At 50.7% G+C, this 20387-nt stretch overlaps 1 protein-coding gene across 2 annotated transcripts; it reads left to right on the top strand.

The window, feature by feature from the left end:
- Positions 1-7: 7 nt before the first annotated feature.
- Positions 8-19587, top strand: PKM (pyruvate kinase M1/2). Of its 2 annotated transcripts, none has more exons than XM_021554244.3 (11): positions 8-140; positions 5518-5687; positions 6056-6147; positions 8935-9066; positions 9257-9443; positions 10226-10496; positions 10758-10908; positions 12092-12244; positions 15275-15441; positions 18062-18243; positions 18798-19587. In XM_021554244.3, exons 2-11 carry the CDS (start codon positions 5537-5539, stop codon positions 18902-18904), a joined length of 1593 nt encoding a protein of 530 aa, XP_021409919.1. In that variant the 5' UTR covers positions 8-140; positions 5518-5536; the 3' UTR covers positions 18905-19587. The 2 variants fall into 2 exon arrangements, with proteins under 2 accessions (XP_021409919.1, XP_021409918.1); XM_021554243.3 differs by lacking the exon at positions 15275-15441 and adding an exon at positions 15877-16043.
- The last annotated feature ends 800 nt before the right edge of the window (positions 19588-20387 follow it).

A 20387-nucleotide genomic window follows, 5' to 3' on the forward strand; every position in this document is an offset into this window, starting at 1 on the left:
GGGCGGGCGGCGGAGGGATCCGAGGGGGGCGGTGCTGCGGCCGGCCGGGATCACCTTGGCGGGGCGTGGGGGCAGCGTGCAGAGCGGCGGCGGCGCTCGGGGAGAGAGGACGCGTTAGCGGCGTGACTGAGCGGCGGCAGGTAACGGCGACCTGAGGGGCTGCGAGCGGTGGGGCCGGCCGCGCCGGTACCGCCGTTATTCCCGTGTTTCCGCCGCCGGGAGAGGGTCCCCCCGGGCGGCGGCTGAGGGGAGGGGGCGCGCGCCCTACGGGTTGAGGAGGGGGCTCGCGGCGTCGTGCACGTGGCTGCCGGCAGCCCCGGCCCCGCGTCCCCTCCTCTGCCTCGGGCATCCCCCGAGATCCCGCACCGGGGAACGCCCTTTCCGAGCATCCCTCCGCGTCCCAGCATTGGGGAGCGCCCGCTCCGAGCATCCCTTCCGATCCCACGCCGAGGAACGCCGGCTCCAAAGCATCTCCCCACGGCCCACAGCGGGAATCGGCCGTTCCGGGAGCGGGGTGGCGGCGGGGGTACGGTTTGGGGTGCTAGTGAGGCGGGGCACGCGGGAGCGGGGAGCCCCGCGTGTGCCCGGCGGCCGTGCCGTTAAGCGGAGCGCAGGGCGCCGCTGCGGCTGCCGCCCGGCGCGGGCAGCGAGCCGCTGGAGGCTGAGTCAGAGGCAGACGGAGTGAGGCGCTAGGCCGCCTCCCCCACCCCGCCTGCTCTCACGTAAGAGCCGGCAGTTCCCCGAAGGGCATCGGCTTAAATCACCGTCCGGCTCACTGCACCCGCCAGCGATGCTGCAGCCTGCTCCCGGCCCCCCCCGGGAAGAGAAGGCCCTTCCTGAATTAATCTTCTCCCGTAGTTGTGCCCGCTTAAGCACGTCCAACTGATTTGGGCAGTTTCTTGAACTGTGAAAACCTTCCAAACGTGTTTAAACCCCCTTTGCAGAGCTACCAAGGCATGAATAGCGCTTTTGTCGGCGGACAATAGCAACCTCCCGACTGTCTCCTCAGACTACTAAAAGTAGGCGGCAGTATCTAAAAACCTGCTTTTGTTCTGATAAGGCAACTCGGTATCGGAGAGGCACAGGTTAACAAAAAAAATCAGTGTTTTATGAAGGTTTTGTCATGTTAAATTGTTAATTTTCCTGCTGCTCATCATTAGTTGCCTTGGCTCGAAGGTGCAGAGACAAATTTTTGGTTACTCAGACACATCCAGGAACTTGTGCAATTAGAAGTGCTTAATTAAAAAAAAAAAATCAAACCCTCTGAAGAGTGTAATTTTATGCCCGAGATCCCGTTTATAGAGAAGAATTCTGGCTAATATAAAAGGAGGTCGATGGGTTAATGGTCCGTACTGGTGCCAGCAGGTTTCCAGCCCATCACCGGATTAAGCAAAAGTTTTTTGTGCGAGGCCGGAAGCACTGCTGCGAGCCACGTGCTTGAACCAGGGACTTCTGCCTGTGAAACTTGTCTGAGAAACTTCACTTGCACTAGATAAAGAGCTTGGAGAGTCTGCAGCAGCCTGCGTTTTTTGTGTTTTTTTTTTTTTTTTTTTTTTTTTTTAAATTACCTACTATTTTATCTATCTAAACCTGTTACTAAAACTTTCATTTATTGCTGTTAGCCTGAGTGATCCACCGCCGGCCTTAATTCCCTTTCCACCCAACAAATTGATAATTTAATTTGATGGGAGTAAGACGTTTCCCAGGCCGGCTGGACACGTGCTCGTCCTTTATCTCTGGTCTGGCCCTCGTTCTCCTGGTGGAAGATGGAGCCGCAGCGGGTGGTGATGGATGGCACGTAGGAAATGGGGCTGCAGTACCGGGGCGCTGCCACGTGCAGCAATCTCCATCCTGGAGTGGGGATGCAGCGCTGTGGTCTACACTTCTGCCTAGTTAAATGTGAAAAGAAAACCCCCAAGCTTGCTTTTATCTTGTAAAGCAGGTTTTTACAGCTTGCCTGAAGGCAGCCAGGTGCTTTTTGCTAAGCTGAAAGGCTCCCTGTCCTCTGCAAGGTTAAGCCTGTAGGTGTGTCCTACAAATACCCTCGAGATAAGTCTTTCTCGTCACCAAACATCCGATGCTTGCCACCTCCTCTTATTTTTTTAGTTAAGCCTTCCAGGGAGGGCAGCTCGGCAAAGGCGCAGCACAGCCAGCCGTGACACGGGGAAAGTGCCAGACCAGCCTGATCTTCCTGTTCCCCATTGCCAAAAAGCTGGAGGGGCATCTCCGTTGTGGGTCTCTCCTCCTGTGGATCTGCAGCTCAGTGCTGGAGAGAGTGTCGGCTAGCCAGGAGCAGGTGGTGGCTCCTGGGTTCCATCCAGGCTTGCAGAAAAGGGGTGGAATTTTGGGGTGGCCATTTTGTCCTTACGTAACAGCGAGACACCACCTCCAGCACCAGCTGCCTGGCTGGAATGTGCTGTCCTCTGTCCCTGGGAGAGGGGATGTCAGGCCAGGGTAAAAACCTGCTTCTCTGCAGGGCTGCATTTCTCTGTTGTTGAATGCCTTTAGCTTCTGGAATGAGCAAGGCTGATGTTTTTCTAGACTTCTTTTGGGAATCTGAAGGCCTGCCTGATTTCATAACCCTGCCCTGAGCATTAACTCAAACCATTTCTGCCTCCAGGCAGGGTGACTGGGCACGAGCAGCCTTGTTCTGCAGCATCCATGAGGTTGTGTAAGTGAGGCTGACCAGTAAATCCCGAATCATCACCCCCTGGGAGCCTCCTGGCTGGAGTTCCTGCAGGCAGTGACACAGCTCTGGCTGTGGCCTGGGGACAGCCCTTGCTGCAGTTTCTACTTCACTTTGTCACCAATAACAGCAGAGACTTGGGCATGGGTGGGAGTTGCTATTCCCCCTCCTTTCTCCATGCCCAAGGGGCATATCCAGAGAGACTATGATTTTAGGCTTTCTCTCATCTGACCTATGGGATGAGCTGGCTGGAATTACTCACCTGGCTGCAGTAAAACCCAGTCTTGACCTCGGATGGCCAGTCTGAAATATTCAGGAGCTGAGGAGATACCAGAACAGGCATTGGGACACCCTGCTTGAAGCTTGGGCAGGCCAAGTAATAAATTCGGGGACTTAATCGTTATTCCTTGAGGAATGAATTCAGGTTTATTCAGTGCTGGAAACATTCAGGCATTAGACGGTATTGCTCACCCCCCTTTCCTCAATCTGCCCAGACTGAATGCTCCATGTTTTCTGGTGTCCTTGAAATCCTTGCTCCTCTGTTTGATGTTAAAAAAAAAAGGCGGAGTAGTGGGAAATGCCAGACATTCCTGTTATAAATATGAGACTGGTCATTCCAGTAAAATTCAGTTGATGCCTTGTAAATGCACTGTAGTGGAAGGCAGAAGGGAGTATTTGGAAGACTCTTGGTGGTCGTGGGCATGGTGCTGTAGACAGATGGGTGTTTGGGATACTTTCTGGCTCCTGCGTCTCTGCTCTCGCCCCTGGACAAGGTCACTGTGTCTGCAGTTAATTTTTCTGAGCCCTCTGAACTGCTGGAAAATCCTGTGAAGAGGATACTGGCTGGGAAGTGAACTTTTCCTTTCTCTTTATAAAGACTTCAAGGGTGTTAAAATTATATTTGTAAATGACTTGAGTGGGTGGGGGACTTCCATGATGCAGGGAGAATTCACTTGACTATTTTTTAAAAACTTACAAAATGTGCTCTGGCTGCAGTTTCCATGTTGGGATACCTTGTTCAGTATTCCTCTTGTTCCTAGAAGCTGCGAAAACCTGATTGCCTATGCGTGGAGGTGATTTCCCAGCAAAGGCTTGTTTTTTTTGGCGTCTAAGGAAACTTGACACTGCTCTGCAGGTGTCAAGAGGGTGCAACAGCAAGTGTTAGAGGGCTGAAACACAATGTTTTAGGACTGACCAGAGGGTTTTCCTATAATAATGAAACTATGTTGGGCTTTTTATGTGGGCAGACCTTCTTGTAGTGACTGCAGTGAATCAGCAGCTTCTGGCAGAGCTGAGGGAAAAAAAGCTTTGCCAGGTCAAATTATGGTTTTTGCTGGCCTGGCTGCTCTGTGGCGCATGGCAGCGCAGTGAGGGTGAGTCAGGGCTGCCTGCGCGAGGATCTGCACGTACGTGAGGAAGGGCTGCTGAGGAAGGGCTGCGGAGCAGGGGAGGAGCGTTGGGGCCAGGCAGCGGGCTGGCAGGGCTTAGTCTGCCCTTCCCTGTGCTCAGTCCTGCTAGCTCTGCCAGAGTTTTTGGGTTTATTGATGCTTCTGTGTCAAAGTTGGATATGCTGAGCTGGCTGGTGTGTGCCCCTCGCACCATTCTGTGGTTTATTGATGGACTTTGTCTGCCTGGGGTGGGTAGAACAAAAACCCAGCTCTAATTCCTGCTCTGTCCCACCTTTTAGCTGAGCCCCGCCCCATGTTTCTATAAGAGCATCTTGGACGTGAAGGCTGCTCATGCCTGCTTTCAGTATCACCTGTGTGCCCAGGGCACAGAGTTTGACCTTAAATCAATCTTTAAAGGCAAAATGAGTGATCTGCCCATGCCAATAGCCACCACATTGCATCATTCTTTTAACAGAGGCTTTTGTTATGCTGGGATTTTAGCCTGGGCAAATCCAAGAGACAAAGCTTTGAGCTGCCACTACTACTTGAGAACAAAATTACTGCAATTAGAAATGCCTGGGGCACTGGCACTGCTGTGAAATGAATGTCCTCACATCCCAGTGGACTGTTAAGCTTCAACTCTGGCTTGCTCTTTGAAAAACAATAGGCTGGTCCTGCTGTTGTGAGGACTCTCTAGTCCAGAGGAGGCAAACAGACCAAGTTCAGAGAAGTTTTTTATTCCAAATGTTAAAAAATACAACAAATTTTAAACATAATGATAAATTTCAGTGCTGTAGGTGAAGGGGGAGTACAGGAGGTGGGGGAGACTTGCAGTGTCTTCAGTCAGAGAGGGACTTTGGGTCTATTAAATCTTCAGTCTTTTGTATGTTCTCTGCCAAAGTGTTGTGTTTAATCAACTCAAGCCTGCTTGCTTGCCCAAGCTTAAAGGATGGGGTTTAGGCTTACGTGGACTTTGCTGTGATTAGGTCCTCCTGGGCAGAAGTGTCCATGTCCGGGCGTGCTGCAGTCACGCCAGAGCCGAGCTGCCCGATCCCATGTGGGATGGGACGTGCAGTTGAGGCCTGTAGGAGAAATGAGTGGAGAGCTGGGAGGGAGGAGGCAGAACCTCTGCCTGTGCACTCAAGTGCTTGAATTTTGTTGCGTTGTGTAGCTCCAAGGGAAGACTGGCAATGAAGAGAAGCTATGAAGGGAACATCTGCATAGAAGGCAGGTGAGCTTTGGGTGGTCCATGTGGGGGATGACATGAAATAGAAATGTGCCTTGCCTGTTAGGATTCTCAAATAGGAACATAAAGTTAGTTTGACCCAGTAGCAGCTTTCTTGTTACCTCCATATTCATCATATTGTTGTCTTGGTGTCTCTGCTTGATGGGCAGTTCAGGGTGGGTGATTCCCAAACCTGGCACTGCTTTCTTCCCTTCCAGACACCGAAATCGAGCAACAATGTCGAAGCACCACGATGCAGGGACCGCTTTCATCCAGACCCAGCAGCTGCACGCTGCCATGGCAGACACCTTCCTGGAGCACATGTGCCGCCTGGACATCGACTCGGAGCCAACCATTGCCAGAAACACCGGCATCATCTGCACCATTGGTAGGCCATTCCTAGATAGGAGAGAATTGCAGCTAGGAGCCCACGCCTTGGTGAAACTTATTAGGGGAATTGTGAGAAAGATCTGACTTTCATCCCTTGCCAGTGCTGAACTTGTGTGGTGGAGGAACATGACTTTCCTGTGTTTGTCTAACCTGTGTTACTGCTGGGAGTGAATCCAGTATCCAGGGAAATGAGAATTGCTTGGGTTCTGCTGCACTCCGTGGGCAAGTTAAAACAATATTTGCTGCTGCAGCGCTGAGCAATGCTGTATCCATTTACCTTTTCTCTTCCACATGAAACAGCCTGGTCTGTGTGGGTTACCTCATTATTTTTCTAAAGTTAATGTTCAAACCATTTCTTCCTTCTAGGCCCGGCCTCCCGCTCTGTGGAGAAACTGAAGGAAATGATTAAATCTGGAATGAACGTTGCCCGCCTCAACTTCTCTCACGGCACCCATGAGGTAAGGGTGTGGTCCGAGCTGCTACAGCCTGTGTGTGTCTGTTGATCCTGCCCCACAGGGAGGAGGGAAATCCAGTTTCATCCAGACCATCCTTGGTGTGGGAAGGTCAAATAGCTGCTTTTGGGAAAGCATGCTGGTTGTACATACTGAGTCTGTGTGTCATTGCCCTGTAGCAGGGAGCCAGGTAACTGGTATTTGACACTGTGCCAACTGCTTTCCATGAAATCCTTCAGTTCTTTCCCACATCCTGCTGTTCCCAAAGCTGCTGCTTCCCAGTGAGCAGCAAAAGCTGAGAAGACCTGTCCCTGTTTTGCACCTCTGCAGGAGGGCACACTATCAGTTAATCTCACTCGTTCCATTGCTGGGGATTTTGCAAGCAGGCGATCCATGAACAACCCTGATCAAAAGGCATCTGTTATTGGTGATTTGATGTAATTACTGTGCCCAGTGAGAAGAATGGGCTGCTGAGTTTTCTGGCTAACCATCTGCCCCAGGAGCATTCCTGGCACTCTGGAAGGTCCCACCATGGAGCCTGGGACATGGTGTGGTGAGCTTAGAAAAATAAGGTCAGAAGAAATCAACACTCCATGACAGTCAAGCCCTTATTGCTATAAATAGCTGAGATCCTCAGTGATACTGGAGGAGCAGAGGATCCCATTCTGCTGAGGTTTTTTGTTTGTTTGTTTGTTTTTTTTGACCCTGGCTGCTTTCCAGCTTTCAAAATGTCACCCAGTAGCAGCTGTAGGTGGCTTTACTTAGTGACCCATGAGTCTCGTGGTATGTAACAGCTTGGCCTCTCACCCTGGTAGCCTTTAATGAGCACAGGGCAGTGTCAGGATCAAAAGGGCTGATACTTAACTGTGGGCAGCCATCAGACCTTGACTAACCACCCTAGGACAGTGTCAGTGCAGGCTTTGAAGTTGGGAAATCAGCCTGGAGAAAGAATAGTGTGGAGTAACTGTGTCCCAGGAGTCAAATCCTTGCAGCTGGGTGGCTCTTGAGCCAGGTAGCACATCAAGGAGTTGGTGGCCAGGCTGAAACTGGGAATTCTGACACCGTTACTGCCCAGTTGCTGCAGTCTGTGAACTTGGCTGAGGTCTTCCTGATTTGTATGAGGTCTGGTTACCCATCTCACATCAGCAAAGCTGACTGCAGGCTCTGGTGTGGCTGTTGCCTGCAGAGTGTGACCATCAGCCATAGCCAGTCCTGAGTTTGTGTCCTGTCCTGGCTCCTGCAAAATGCCCTAGTTACCAGTGAAGGCCCAAAGAATTTCCATCTGTCACAAGTGCTTCAGTTCTCGTGTCCACCCCAAAGCATTTACCAGGGCTTGAGCTTTAACAGAGGTGCTTTGGCACTTGCCTGGCTCCCCTTTACATACACTTTTGCCTCCAGTTCTGCCTGCATTCCTGTTCTGCATGTGTAACTCTTCAGGAAGTCAGACTCCCAGGAGCCACTTAGTCCTTGGTATCAAACTAAAATGGAAATCTCGGATGATTGGATTCAGATAAGTGTTGTGGCACTGTCAGGGCATTTTTTCTGTGCTGCATCCACCCCAGCTGCAGTGCCTGGAAGGGTCAAGGCTGTCTCAGTCCCAGCTTGCACACTGTCAATAAACTGACTCATTTTCCTGCTATAAAGAGTTATCAGCTGTTAGATATTTCTGGCTAAGGGCACACATGTGAACTTCAGCATGGCTTTTTTCAGCCTCACCTTCCTGGTGCTGGCTTATCATCCCCCGAGATACCAAAGTCAGTGTGGAGGCCTCGTGTTGGGGTGAGTGAGTGACACGAGGGAAACGAGTGTTCCAGGTGAGTCAGGTCAAACTCCATCAGTCCACGTGGCACAGAGAGGAAAGGGTATGTCTTAGCTACTAAAGTCTGTCAAGTGTTACACAACTCTTACTAGTTGTAAGTAATTGAGGTTATCTCTTAATGTTATTTAAACAAGTAAAGTAAACTGATCTTTTGGCCATCTGTAGCACATTTGAGGGAGCTGGGATGGCTTTTGTCACAAAACTATCCTAAAACTGGCAGCATTTAGTAAAAAGCTCTCACAAACAAGGTTTGGAAGCCAGGTATGTGGTGCTGGTCTCTATTGAGCTGTCTGTGATTGCTTTGACTTCGGAAATAAACTGTAAATATTTACATGGATAACCTTATTTTAGCAAATCCTTTATCTATGGGGATTCAGGCCAAAGAGTGAAAAGCCTGTCCACCTGCAGGACTGATAGTGGTTCAGGCTGGAAGTGTGTGGGAGCTAGCAGTGTGAAGAGATACCTTCCCTTGCTCTGATGGAGGGAGGAGCACAGCCTTGTGTGGCACTGTGACATTCTTCTGCCATCAGGTCTTTGAATGCACACAGTTATCCAGCTGCTGGTGCTGTGAATATTCTGCTGTGTTGAATAGGCAGGTGTTCAGGAAAGCTTTTGGAAAAGTTACTCTTGAAGGCCTTCTGGTTGGTGAGACACCATTGATTGGCAGATGTGTGCCCTCATAAAAAAATCACTTCAGCCAGACCTTGGAACTGTCTCCTTGAGTTGTCCTTCTGGACTTAGTGCTGAGGGCACACGAGATAATTTCCAGACTCCACCTTCATGGCAGGAAGGCCCTTGTATCCTTGCACTCTGCTTTACTGGAAGCTTTGTCTTGGTTAAATTTTGAAGGTAGAACTGAAACAGGGAGCAGAACAGTCAGCTTGGGCAGCCTCTGGGGTGCACAGGGATCTTTTCTGTAAGCAGCCAAGTAGAACCAGATTTAACATTTCCATATTTTTTTCTTTTCTTGCCAGTATCATGAGGGCACAATCAAGAATGTGCGAGAAGCCACAGAGAGCTTTGCCTCTGATCCCATCACCTACAGACCTGTGGCAATTGCACTGGACACCAAGGGACCTGAAATCCGAACTGGACTCATTAAGGGAGTAAGTTGCCTTTTTTTATCACACTTTTTTCACCACACAGACTTGATACCATGTTGAGCCTGTGGCCATTTCCAAACAAAAAAATATCATAGGAAATGAGGTAACAAACCAACTCCCAAAAGTTCTGAGAAACTGCTGTGGGCTACAAGATGGTGGTGTGCTGGTTTTTACTGGTTTTGTTGTCACACAGAGTGGCACAGCAGAAGTGGAGCTGAAGAAGGGCGCACAGCTCAAAGTGACCCTGGACGATGCCTTCATGGAGAACTGTGATGAGAACACGCTCTGGCTGGACTACAAGAATCTCACCAAAGTTGTAGAAGTTGGTAGCAAAATCTATGTGGATGATGGTCTGATTTCTTTGGTGGTTAGGGAGAAAGGTGGGTAATAGCTATTTTAGCTCTGCCTGTTTGCTTGTTCCTCAGGATATACTTGTGCTTTGCCTCCAGTAACTCTTTCTTAGCTTGCACTTGTGTGTTGAAGAAGGCAGAATATAGTTCTTAAAGGTTTAGTGAGACTTCAAGCTGAAATTCTCTACCTCAAGTGTAAGAACTATCCAAAAACTAGCTTCGGCTGGGTTTCACTGCGCTGGCATCTGAACCCTGTCTTCAAAGGGGAATGTGTGATAAGGCCATACCACTGTTCATGATCAGCCAGGTTAATTTGTGATCTTAATGTAGGATTTAACTAGTTTTACAGCACAGACCCTGGGTTTTGTAAAGAGACAGAACTAGTTTTAACTGGTAATGTAGAGGCAAGGTACTTTCCATAGTACTCACTTTATAGTGCTGCCTAAACTACTGTAGCCTCAAGCCTCTAAATCTGAGCATGTAGGGAGTGGGAGGTGAGGCTTTGGTGTTGCAGGGCTCTGTGTGCAAAACTGCAACCTGCTAGCTTTTCTTGGGGGAGGCAATCCCAATCTCCTGTAGTGAACAACAGCTATTTTATCCAGGAACAGCCTAGAAGTTGTTTTAGGCTAATCTATTGTGTTCCCAAGGGTAAACTGCAAGCTCACATGGTACAGAAATGCTCTGAAGAGAAGGGATGTGCTTTTTATCTTGTGTGCTGCTGTTGACACTGCAGTTCCCAGGCAGGGAGGTGGTGTGGGAGCTGGTAGCAGGAGCTATCCTGTAAACACTAACTGTGGGAACATGTGTTTCAGGGAAGGACTATGTCATGACGGAGATTGAGAACGGCGGCATGCTCGGCAGCAAGAAGGGTGTGAACCTGCCCGGCGCTGCCGTCGACCTGCCTGCCGTCTCTGAAAAGGACATTCAGGACCTAAAATTCGGTGTGGAGCAGAACGTGGATATGGTGTTTGCTTCCTTCATCCGCAAGGCTTCTGATGTCCACGCTGTCAGGAAGGTGCTGGGGGAAAAGGGAAAGAACATCAAGATCATCAGCAAGATCGAGAACCACGAGGGTGTACGCAGGTGAGCTTTGTGCAGGGGATCCTTTGGGTTTGTCACACTGAAACAAAGCGACTCACACTCCCTTTTTGTAGCTTCAGGCAGCTTTGTGTAGCACTGAATATGTACTGTGCTTTGCTTCTGGGTTTTCTTCCTCCTTCCTTGGCCTTGCAAGAACCCAAACAGCCCATGAAAAGCATGAGCACTCCTTTCAGAAGAGGACAGACAGATGGGAAGGTGCTTTGCAGAACAAATGGGATAACACAGCTCTTCTCTCGCTGTCAGGTTTGATGAGATCATGGAGGCCAGTGATGGCATTATGGTGGCCCGCGGTGACCTGGGAATTGAGATCCCAGCTGAAAAAGTCTTCCTTGCCCAGAAGATGATGATTGGGCGCTGCAACAGGGCTGGCAAGCCCATCATCTGTGCCACTCAGGTACTGGAAGCACCACCTTTGGCTCCTCACTCCTCTGGTTGGGAGGGAATGTTGGGGACAGCCATAGGTTGATGGCATTCGTTTAAAGAATGAGATGTAGAGAAGTTTTGCTCATAGCTGAAAAGCTCATATTTAGGCATTTCTGTGTTTGGTATCTTTTCCAGTTAGATTACGGGACTTCTTGCCAAATGTTATACACCTCAAAACATCATGTGGTTTTGAGCTCTAGGTATCTTAGAAATTTAACCACACTACAGCTTTGGAAGGAGCTGAGCAAAGGATCCTTCTCCTTTTTCTGGGATTGGTAGGGGTCACATGCACAGTTCTTGAGCACTGGGAGGACTGGTTTCCTGACTGTCCTTGCTCTGCACACAGGCTGTGGAAGTGAAGACTTCTTTAAACAGTAATCATTAAAGAATGTTCTGGATTTACCATGGCATGTGCTCCTGTTTCCTGTATTGCTACAGAAATGCAACTGAAACACAGCCTCAGGCAATGTCCCATGGGTGAAGCAAATAGTGTTTAAACAAGTGGGGAGCTCCAGCTGGGGGGAAGCTGAGCACCTGAGGAAGACAGGAGAGCTGGCAGGAATTGGAGTGTGGAAAGGGATTAGGAAGTGGTCACCTCATGGAAAGCTGTCCCATTTTCCACTATTTTAAGTGTGAATGCTTAGGAAGCTGGTGGATTTACTGTTCTGAGTTTAGTACCCTGAACATAAAGCATTTAAAATCTTGTGTTGGAGAAGGTGACTTTATTGGTGCAGACCCTGCTCTTTATGATTTCTAGATGATAAAATCCCCAAATTTGAGAATATATTACTGGACTTGAGCTTTCCATAAATACGTCTAGTGCCACACTGCTCTAAAGAGCCCTGAGTTCCTTGGATCAAGCTTTGTGCTGAGAAGTTGAAGGTTGGAGTATTTGGGATGTTGTGTGGTTTAAATCTCCCTGGAAAAGGAGTAAATGTGGAATGGGTATAAAATGGAGTGGATTATTTTTCTTGCTGATGGAGGCTTTAAATCAAAGCTGGTTTAGGAACCACACCCTCTTTCTGTTCTGTACCCATGGAGAACTCTTGCGGTCCTTAAGTTGCATCCCTCTTTCTCCCCGAGCCATAAGGAGTATTGAAGTGTAGCTGCTTCCTCTGGCAGTGTGTTGATCCCGTGGGTTTGTTCTCTCCCAGATGCTGGAAAGCATGATCAAGAAGCCTCGCCCGACACGTGCTGAGGGCAGCGACGTCGCCAACGCCGTCCTGGATGGGGCGGACTGCATCATGCTGTCCGGGGAAACAGCCAAGGGAGATTATCCCCTCGAGGCTGTGCGCATGCAGCACGCTGTGAGTACTGCCCTGCCCTGCCTGGGACAGGGACACCACCTTGCTGCTGGCTACTCAAAGGCCTCAATGGACCCAGCTGCTTAAAATAGCCATTTTTTTCCCTCACACTCTGCTGTGGGCGATTTTTTTTTTTTTTTTTTTGAACAAACATGGTCCTGAGGGCCTGGAATCTCACTTTGTGTGCTCCAAACTTGCCAAGCAGAGCTGAGAGCTGCTCTGAAATGCTGAGATATAAAACTTCCCGTTTCTTTTTGCCATTGCCAGGAAATTGGCAGAAATTTCATCCAATGTCCTATTGCAGTGGCATATTAAATGCCTTAAACTTCTGCAGGGTTATGGAGCTGCTTTAAGCAGTTTATCTATACATAATGAAAGGTTTTGGCTGAGTCCTGCATGGGAGGGGGTGGGGAGGCTCCTGAGGGTGATTTACAGCACTGTTGCATTCAGCACCTGCTGTGTGCTGGGGGTTGGGGGGGTTTGTTGCATGAGTACTGACAGCACCATACTTTTACATGCCTGAACTGCCAGAAACCTCTGCTCTGCTTCAAGTTCGTGTTTCAGCTGATATAAGCCTTATATCAAGTACCCGTGAGCGTTGCTGCTCCCCAGTTACCAGTGCTGTGAATCACAACACAATGTGAATCACATCACAAGTTCTAACTCTCACCAGTTTTATTTGTAACTCAGCTTCTGTAGGTTATTCAACTCAGCCAGTGTTGGTTTGCAGTGTGTTACCTAAACATATTTTACCTCAGTATGGAGTGGTGTTTTTTTTGCATGAGGCAAATGCAAAATACGGCTTACGATCACTGGGCGGTGGTGCTTCTTTACAGGCCAAATGCTAACAGTGCACCTTAAAGCTTCTCCCTCCTTTTCCAACCCCTAAATCACAAAGACCTACTGCCTACCAAGACTTGGGAACTTGCTGCAGCAAATGTTATGCCTGGGTTTCCATCCTGGCATTAATTCTTCGGTCTGGGCAGATTGTGCTGTATCTGTCGACTGATTTGAGGATCTGTTGCATGTGCTTCCCTTTTCCTACAGACCTGGGCATGGTGTTCATTCCACCAGGGCCCCTGGAGAAGCACTGAAGGCTTTAACACTGTGCAGAAATTGAAATACAGATTGACTAAGTGTGGGATGTTTCAGGCAGCAAGGTGCCAACTCTTACGGTAGGAGCACGAGCACATGCTGGTACAGTGAGGATCTTTCCTCTCAGCTAATTCACTTCTTACTAGTCAAGCCCAGCAATAATGTCCTGAGTAACCATGGTCTGGGGATCTGCAGCATGGCTGGAGCAGGTGGATGTTACCATCTGAAGTGGGCAGCAGCAAACTTCCAAGTACTGGGCAGGCTGATTGCTGTAGGTGGGAGTGGGCATCTTTGCCATTCCAATCCAGGATTCACACTTCAAAGCCCAGCCTGGCTATGCTATGCTGCCTGATAGGACCAAGGTTTAAACAGCCTCTCCATTTTCCTTTCTCCCACCTCCCTGGTATCTCCACTCGTGCACCAACTGGAAACTCTATGTAGCTATTCCTGTCTGAGCAAAGCCAGCTCTGGGGTGAAGCTGCTGTGCCCCTCTGCAGCCGCTGTCAAAGCACACACCTATTCCCACATTCCATTACACATGGGTAGTGCAGAATTCCCTCTAAAATCAGATTTGCTCTCTGTGTTACATGGACCTTCTGCATTTGTACCAGGAGCTGAAAATAAACCGCCATGCTTCCAGCTCCTGCATTTGGAGTAAGTGTTGTGATGCAAATACTCCCCTTTTATCTAAATCCAGCAGTAACAATATGCTTTAGGACAAGTTGGCACTGGCCTGCTCTTCCGGCCCGCTGCCTGTGTCCTGTTATTTTTAGATCTAAGATACTTAACTGCTTTGGCTTAAACTGATAACAGTGGAAGGGATAATTCCCAGCATCACATAAAATAATTCATTAATACTAGAGTAGCAAAATGCTGATTTTTCTAACTCCAGAACTTTCACTGTGGTGGCACATCAGTCTCTAATTCAACATGAACTTGTCATGCTTTGTGTAGCAGCTGTTCACTTTGTGGAGTAACTGGATGAAGTTGTCCTTGAGAAGATCACGAACCTTTGCATGCTTTTCTAGTCTCTGCAAGCCTTCTTTATCGGGTTGTCAGGCCTTCCAAGATGATTAAACATGAAGATTCCCAGGATTCTGGGATGAACAGGTTGCTGAACCTGTTGCCAATGCTCATACAGAACACAAAGCCTTTAGTTGTGCCTCTGTCCCTCTCATCTGTCTATATCTGGCACTGTGCAAACACTCCAACATCCACACTGTGACAACCCTATAAGGAAGACTTGTTCCTGTTTGTTTCCCTATTACCAAAAAGAAGTTGGTATCCCATTTGGATGTGAAGCTTTATTGACTCTCAAGTTAAAATAAATCTTTATAGGCTTTCAAATAAAATCTTCATTGACCCTGAAGTTAAACTAAATGTAACAAGACTGAGAGAACAGTCTCCCACCTTCAGAGATGACATTTAAAGTGTGTTGCTTGCATGTTGGCTCCATGAAAACTGTTCCAGCCGCACTCTGGTGTTGGGAGCCTAGGAAAGAAAGCCAGATACTCCCTCTTACCGAATTGCAAGCAGGACCATGGGCAGGCAGGTAGGTGGCATAAGAGTCTCTCAGGGAAGGCATAAGCAGCCATGACAAAGCATAGTCTGGCTCTGAGCTGGCTCGTTTTGCTCCTTGAAAAGCAATTTATGTTTGTCTGCTCTGTGGGAACTCCCAGATACAACAAAAATACCATGTTTGGAATGCCTGCCCAGTGACTGGGGCCTGCCAGCCATGGTACGGTGAATTTTAGTCTGGATTGCATTTAGCAAAGTCAGAACCTGAGAGACAAAAAGCTTCACTGCTTCACCTTAATACCCTCTTGCATGCATTACTATGACAATTAAGCAAGTTAACGTGATCTCATGTTCCTCTGGTATATCTTTCCTTCTTTTCTTTCCTCTGTTCTCCTCCTTCCCTCCCACTTGGGCCTGCAGATCGCCCGCGAGGCTGAGGCCGCAATGTTTCATCGGCAGCTGTTTGAAGAAATTTTACGCCTCAATGTTAACAACAGGGACCCTGCCGATGCCATGGCGGCGGGCGCGGTGGAGGCCTCTTTTAAGTGCTTAGCTGCAGCCCTGCTAGTCCTGACCGAGTCTGGCAGGTAGGGCTCAGGAGGGGGCTTGGGCCAGCCCTTTCCGTGGCAGAACACACTGCGCTCTAACACTGCAGGCTTTGGCCAGCTTCTCGCTGCCCATCCCAGCCTTGTGAAACCGCTGCCATGTGAGCTGACCCCGTGCCAGGGAGGTATCCCAGTAGGCAGGAGCAGAGCAAGAGTGCCTGGCAGTTGGCATGAGTGTCACCTGAGTGTGGGCTTGACAGGGCGAGGTGCCACCATTGGGAAAAGAACCCTTGGGAATTGAGTGGTTCCTCTGCAGGGACCAAGGTGCTGTTGGGGTGAGCTTAGTCTGAGCTCGCTGGTTAATGACAGTGCCAGAGGCTGCAGTATGGATGTGGCACTCTGCTGGAGCACCTCGCCCTGCCCTGTGCCCGAGCGCCTGCCGTGAGTGTTGTCTCCGAACGCGTGTTGCTCTTGTAGATTGCCCGGGAGGCCGAAGCCGCCATCTTTCACAGGCAGTTGTTTGAGGAACTGCGTCGTCTGACCCCCCTCAACTGCGACCCCACCGAGGCCGCTGCAGTTGGCGCTGTGGAAGCGTCCTTCAAGTGCTGCAGCGGGGCCATTATTGTCCTCACCAAGTCTGGAAGGTAGGAGGGTACAAGTGCCCCCAGGCCTGCTGTGCGACTGGGTGGGGGAAGGAGAATCCCATGACTTTGAGAGACCAGTGGAGTCGGGTTCTGGCAGTGCCTGCAGTGTTGGTTCCTTGGGAGATGGACACATATCCCTACGCTCTGAGTCCTCAGCCTCCCTCTGCCAGCGTGGCACCAGCTCTGAGCCCAGCCTCCCCTCACTGCTACAAGTGGCAGTGGCGCCAGCTGGAAGAGCCAAGGGAAAATAAGCGTTGCAGCTTCAATTCAAACTACTTGGCAAGAAATCATCAATGTAACAGTGAGACAGAAGTTCAGTGGATGCAGAATCTATTTTTTTTTTAATCAAGGCTTTGGCCTTTTGTAGTAGCATCCAAATGATTGGTCCCTTGCTAGACTTTGCAGTCATCAGCCCTGCTTGCCTGAGCCCAAGGGGTGAAGAGGGACTGCGCAGCTGTGATAGGCAGGGAAATGGAAAGTGTTGGAAATGTCCTCTTCCAGGATTCCTTGTCCCTGCCTGCAGATAATCTCTCTGCACAGACAGGCATATGGCAAGCACCAGGTGAGCTCAGTGGCTGCAGGTGAAGTGTGCTGGAATAATGTAGTTTGGGATTTCTGACCAGCAACGGTGACAGCTGCCAAGCAGAGATTTGGTTCTTCCATTGTGGAATGGGAGCTGGAATCTCATGGATCAGCTCGTCCATCTAGAGAGGACCTTGGCTGCCTGCTCCCAAAGCACGTCCGACCATAAGTCTCAGACTGCTTTCTGGAAGGAAAGGAGGATTTCTCACGCTGGATTCACAGCAAAACAGTAGTGCAGCACATGTATCTGAAGATGCAGACCATCAGTGAAACCTTGACCAAAACGTACAGCTTAAAATGATTTCAAGTAGAAAATGCCTTTCTGCAGAGATGAGGAGGGAGCTGTAAGCACCGAGTTCTGGATGTCCTCGTGCTTCTAATGTTTCTTTGTCAAATGTTCCAACCTTACACTTGACCTTCTTAAAGAATTTGAACTCTGATATTTGAATATTTTTAGCTGTGGATTAGGTTAACTCTTGTGAGTACCTGAATCTCCCAGATCTCATGGGAAGCGGCTTGGACAGTGTGGGAAAGATTGTCTGAGAGCTGGCACGTGTGGTTGGGTGCTTGGAGCAGTCTGCTGTCTCCTGCTTTAAGCAGCAAACTTTGCATTTGAGTGTTGCTGAGCTTGGCTCCACTAAACGAGGCTGCAAAAGCAAGTGGAGACACCAGCATGTCCGTTGGAAAGACGGAGCTGCAGATGCCACACCCTTGCAGTTTGAATTTGTTTGTAGATACTCTCCCTCAGCAGTGCTCAGAGAATGGAAGGCTGTAGTCTAGTCCCCACCCAGGCTGTGCTGCTGCTGTGTTAAGGTGTTTTAAAGCATTTTAAAGGCTTTGTGCCCAACTTCCCAGTACAAATTTTGGCCTCTGTTGCATTTGCTTCCCATGGGGTGCAGGAGCAGAGCTCTGTGTGGAGGAACTGGCCTGTTTGCTGGCTTCAGGGTGGCTGGGAGGTGGATGGCTTCCTCCTTGGCATGCTTTGGGCAGCGCTGCTGGCACCGGCTCTTTCCACCCTGAAAACCGGGAGTGCCTCAAAACAGGGAACTTTCAGGGACCCCTGTTGAGATGCCAAGGCCTGCTTGCAGAGGCTGGAATAAATGGCATCTCGCCACCCTAACATAGCAACAGAGACAAGTAAAGGCTTGTTCAGGGACCAAAACACCCTGATAGCATTTGCTAAACATGGAGGTGAAGAGATTGTCACCACCAGTGGGGACAAGCAGTGGTGGTCTGCCCAGTTGCCTAGCAGAGCACCAAGCTGGTTGGTGAGTGGATTTTGTGGAAACTGGTCACATCCCCCCAGGGGCTTTGGGAGTCCTGGTGGCTGACAGACATACCTTGGTGCTGCTGTGCTCCCACAGGCCGTTCCCAGGTGTCCTCTCTGGAGGCTGAGCTGGCTGTGTGGAGCCCCACCGTGGCTGTTTTCCCTGCAGGTCGGCACACCTGGTGTCGCGGTACCGCCCGCGGGCCCCCATCATCGCCATCACCCGCAATGAGCAGACGGCGCGCCAGGCCCACCTGTACCGCGGCATCTTCCCTGTGCTCTGCAAAGACCCTGCGCAGGACGCCTGGGCCGAGGATGTGGACCTGCGTGTCACCCTGGGCATGAATGTTGGTGAGTGGCACCCTCCTGTGGGACGTGGCTGTGGTGGGACCTGGTGGCCCTGAGCACCTAGGTGGTACTTTGGGCTCACTGGTGATGGGAAGAGAGGAACTGGCTGCCTGTGTGGTAACTGGATCCGGACAGGAAACTGGTGGTGGTTGCATGAGCAGAACCACATCTGATTGGGAAATGGGGTGGTGGGTTTGGCACAACTGCCTGTAAGGAATTTCCAGCAGAAGACCAGGCTGGGTATATGGTGGTGAGTGATAGACATATGACATTCACCACTCCTGAGGGACAAGGGAAGCCTGGGTTGACTTTGTCCTAAACCCCCTCCAGATCATGTGCTGTGGAATTTCAAGTTCTGTTGCAGAGAACCGCAGAGCAGAGGCGAAGGGTGTCAGATGGGTGGGCAGTAGGAAGGTGGGGTTTTGATATGCTCCTGGAGCCCCAACTGCTGTGGCACAGGCAGCTTAGTGACTTGGGGAGTGGTTGATGAACACTGTTGCCCCATGGCAAGGAGACAGGGTGGGACTGGGCTCTGATGCCTCCCTCTTCTCTCCTAGGCAAAGCTCGAGGATTCTTCAAGAGCGGCGACCTGGTGATCGTGCTGACAGGCTGGCGCCCTGGCTCTGGCTACACCAACACCATGCGTGTGGTGCCCGTACCCTGAGTGCCCACTGGGTCTTCTTCCCCTCCCCTGTCCCCTCCCACCACCCCACTGCCCCGTCTCCCCTTGCAGTAGACCAGCCATCGCTTGCGCTGTTGTCCTTGTCCCTAGAGTGGATGTAGGTTGCTAAACACCACCCAGTGCAGCAGCAGCAGGGGCAAGAGACCTTAAATCACTAAAAAAAAAATACTTGAAGTGTTTAGTTTTTTAAAAATCTCTCCCTGTAGTTTAAGTCCTGCCTTGATGTGTGTTGGAGTCAGCGTAGGAGGTTTCTGCGTGCTGTTGGGACTCCTCTTTCCCGGTGACTGTCCTCAGAGTGTGAAATGTTCCTTTCCCTGGCCCTGGTGTGGGGTTTTGGGGAAGGAGAAGAGGCGATGTGTGGTCAACGGTTCTGCTGGACCCCTCCTTGCTCGAGGCAAGCTGCTACTCCCCCTTTTTGTGATGGCTATATGCCTCCCCAGACCCACTCCAAGGCAGATCCAGCCTTTCTCGGCTGGCTGTTTCGGGAATGGGGGCAGGTGAAGGGTGTTGGCTCCGTGCACAGAGCGTCCCATGCTCCCCTTGCGGCGTTGTCTCCTGTGTTAGTCATGTCCCCCCACCACCCCAGAGCCCCCACTCACCCAGCACTCTGATGGGCCCTGGGGTGGGAGAGCACAACTGTCCATCAATAAAGAGAAGCTGAAGCACCTGCTGGGCTGAGCCGCTCCTTGCGGGTTGGTGAGGGGTCTGCAGGGGTAGGGAGAGATGTGGTGAAGGGCCACAGGAGCTGGGGAGGTCTGCAAGGGTTGGGGATGTGCTTCGGGTTCCTGGCGGCGATCTGCTGAAGCAGTCTGCAGGGCTTGGGCTGTCTGGTCGGGTCTGCAGCCATGCGGGGTGTGGGGGTCTGCAGGGGCTGGGGGAATGTGCTGCAGTTTGAGGGCGGTGCCAGTGGAGGAGTTTGCTAGGAGGGTTGGGGCTGCCTGTGGGGAGCTGAGGGGCTCTACAGGCGAGGGAGCGGCAGGGCCGGAGGCATCTATCTGTTGGAGTGGAGAGTGGGCCCAAGGAGCAGTCGGGGGCTCTACAGGCGTTTTTTGCGGGGGGCGAGTTGTCGGGTCTGTAGGAGCTGGGGTTTCTGTGCCTGGGGGAGAGACCCAGCAGGGAACCTGGGGCCTGGCTGACACCCAGGCCGGCTTCCCCCGGGTGCTCGGGGTCCCTCCCGCGTGGCCTGAGACCCGCCCGGGGCGGAGGGCGCTGGGGCTCTCCCGCCACGCGGTCTCTTTAAGGGGCTTTATAGCGGCGCCTTTAAGGGGCTGTACAGAGCAGTCCCTTCAAGGGGCTGTATAGCGGCGCCTTTAAGGGGTTGTACAGAGCAGTCCCTTTAAGGGGCTTTATAGCGGCGCCTTTAAGGGGCTGTACAGCGCAGTCCCTTTAAGGGGCTTCATAGCGGCGCCTTTAAGGGGCTGTACAGAGCTCCCTTTAAGGGGCTTTATAGCGGCGCCTTTAAGGG

Source organism: Lonchura striata, chromosome 11, assembly GCF_046129695.1.
Source record: "Lonchura striata isolate bLonStr1 chromosome 11, bLonStr1.mat, whole genome shotgun sequence".
Taxonomy (NCBI): domain Eukaryota; kingdom Metazoa; phylum Chordata; class Aves; order Passeriformes; family Estrildidae; genus Lonchura; species Lonchura striata.

Excerpts from the sequence above, each read along its gene's own strand:
- PKM (XM_021554244.3), top strand. The coding sequence starts at position 5,537 with ATGTCGAAGCACCACGATGCAGGGACCGCTTTCATCCAGACCCAGCAG. Across the intron at positions 12,245-15,274 it reads CTGTGCGCATGCAGCACGCT|ATCGCCCGCGAGGCTGAGGC; the intron begins GTGAGTACTGCC and ends TTGGGCCTGCAG. Across the intron at positions 18,244-18,797 it reads CACCCTGGGCATGAATGTTG|GCAAAGCTCGAGGATTCTTC; the intron begins GTGAGTGGCACC and ends CTTCTCTCCTAG.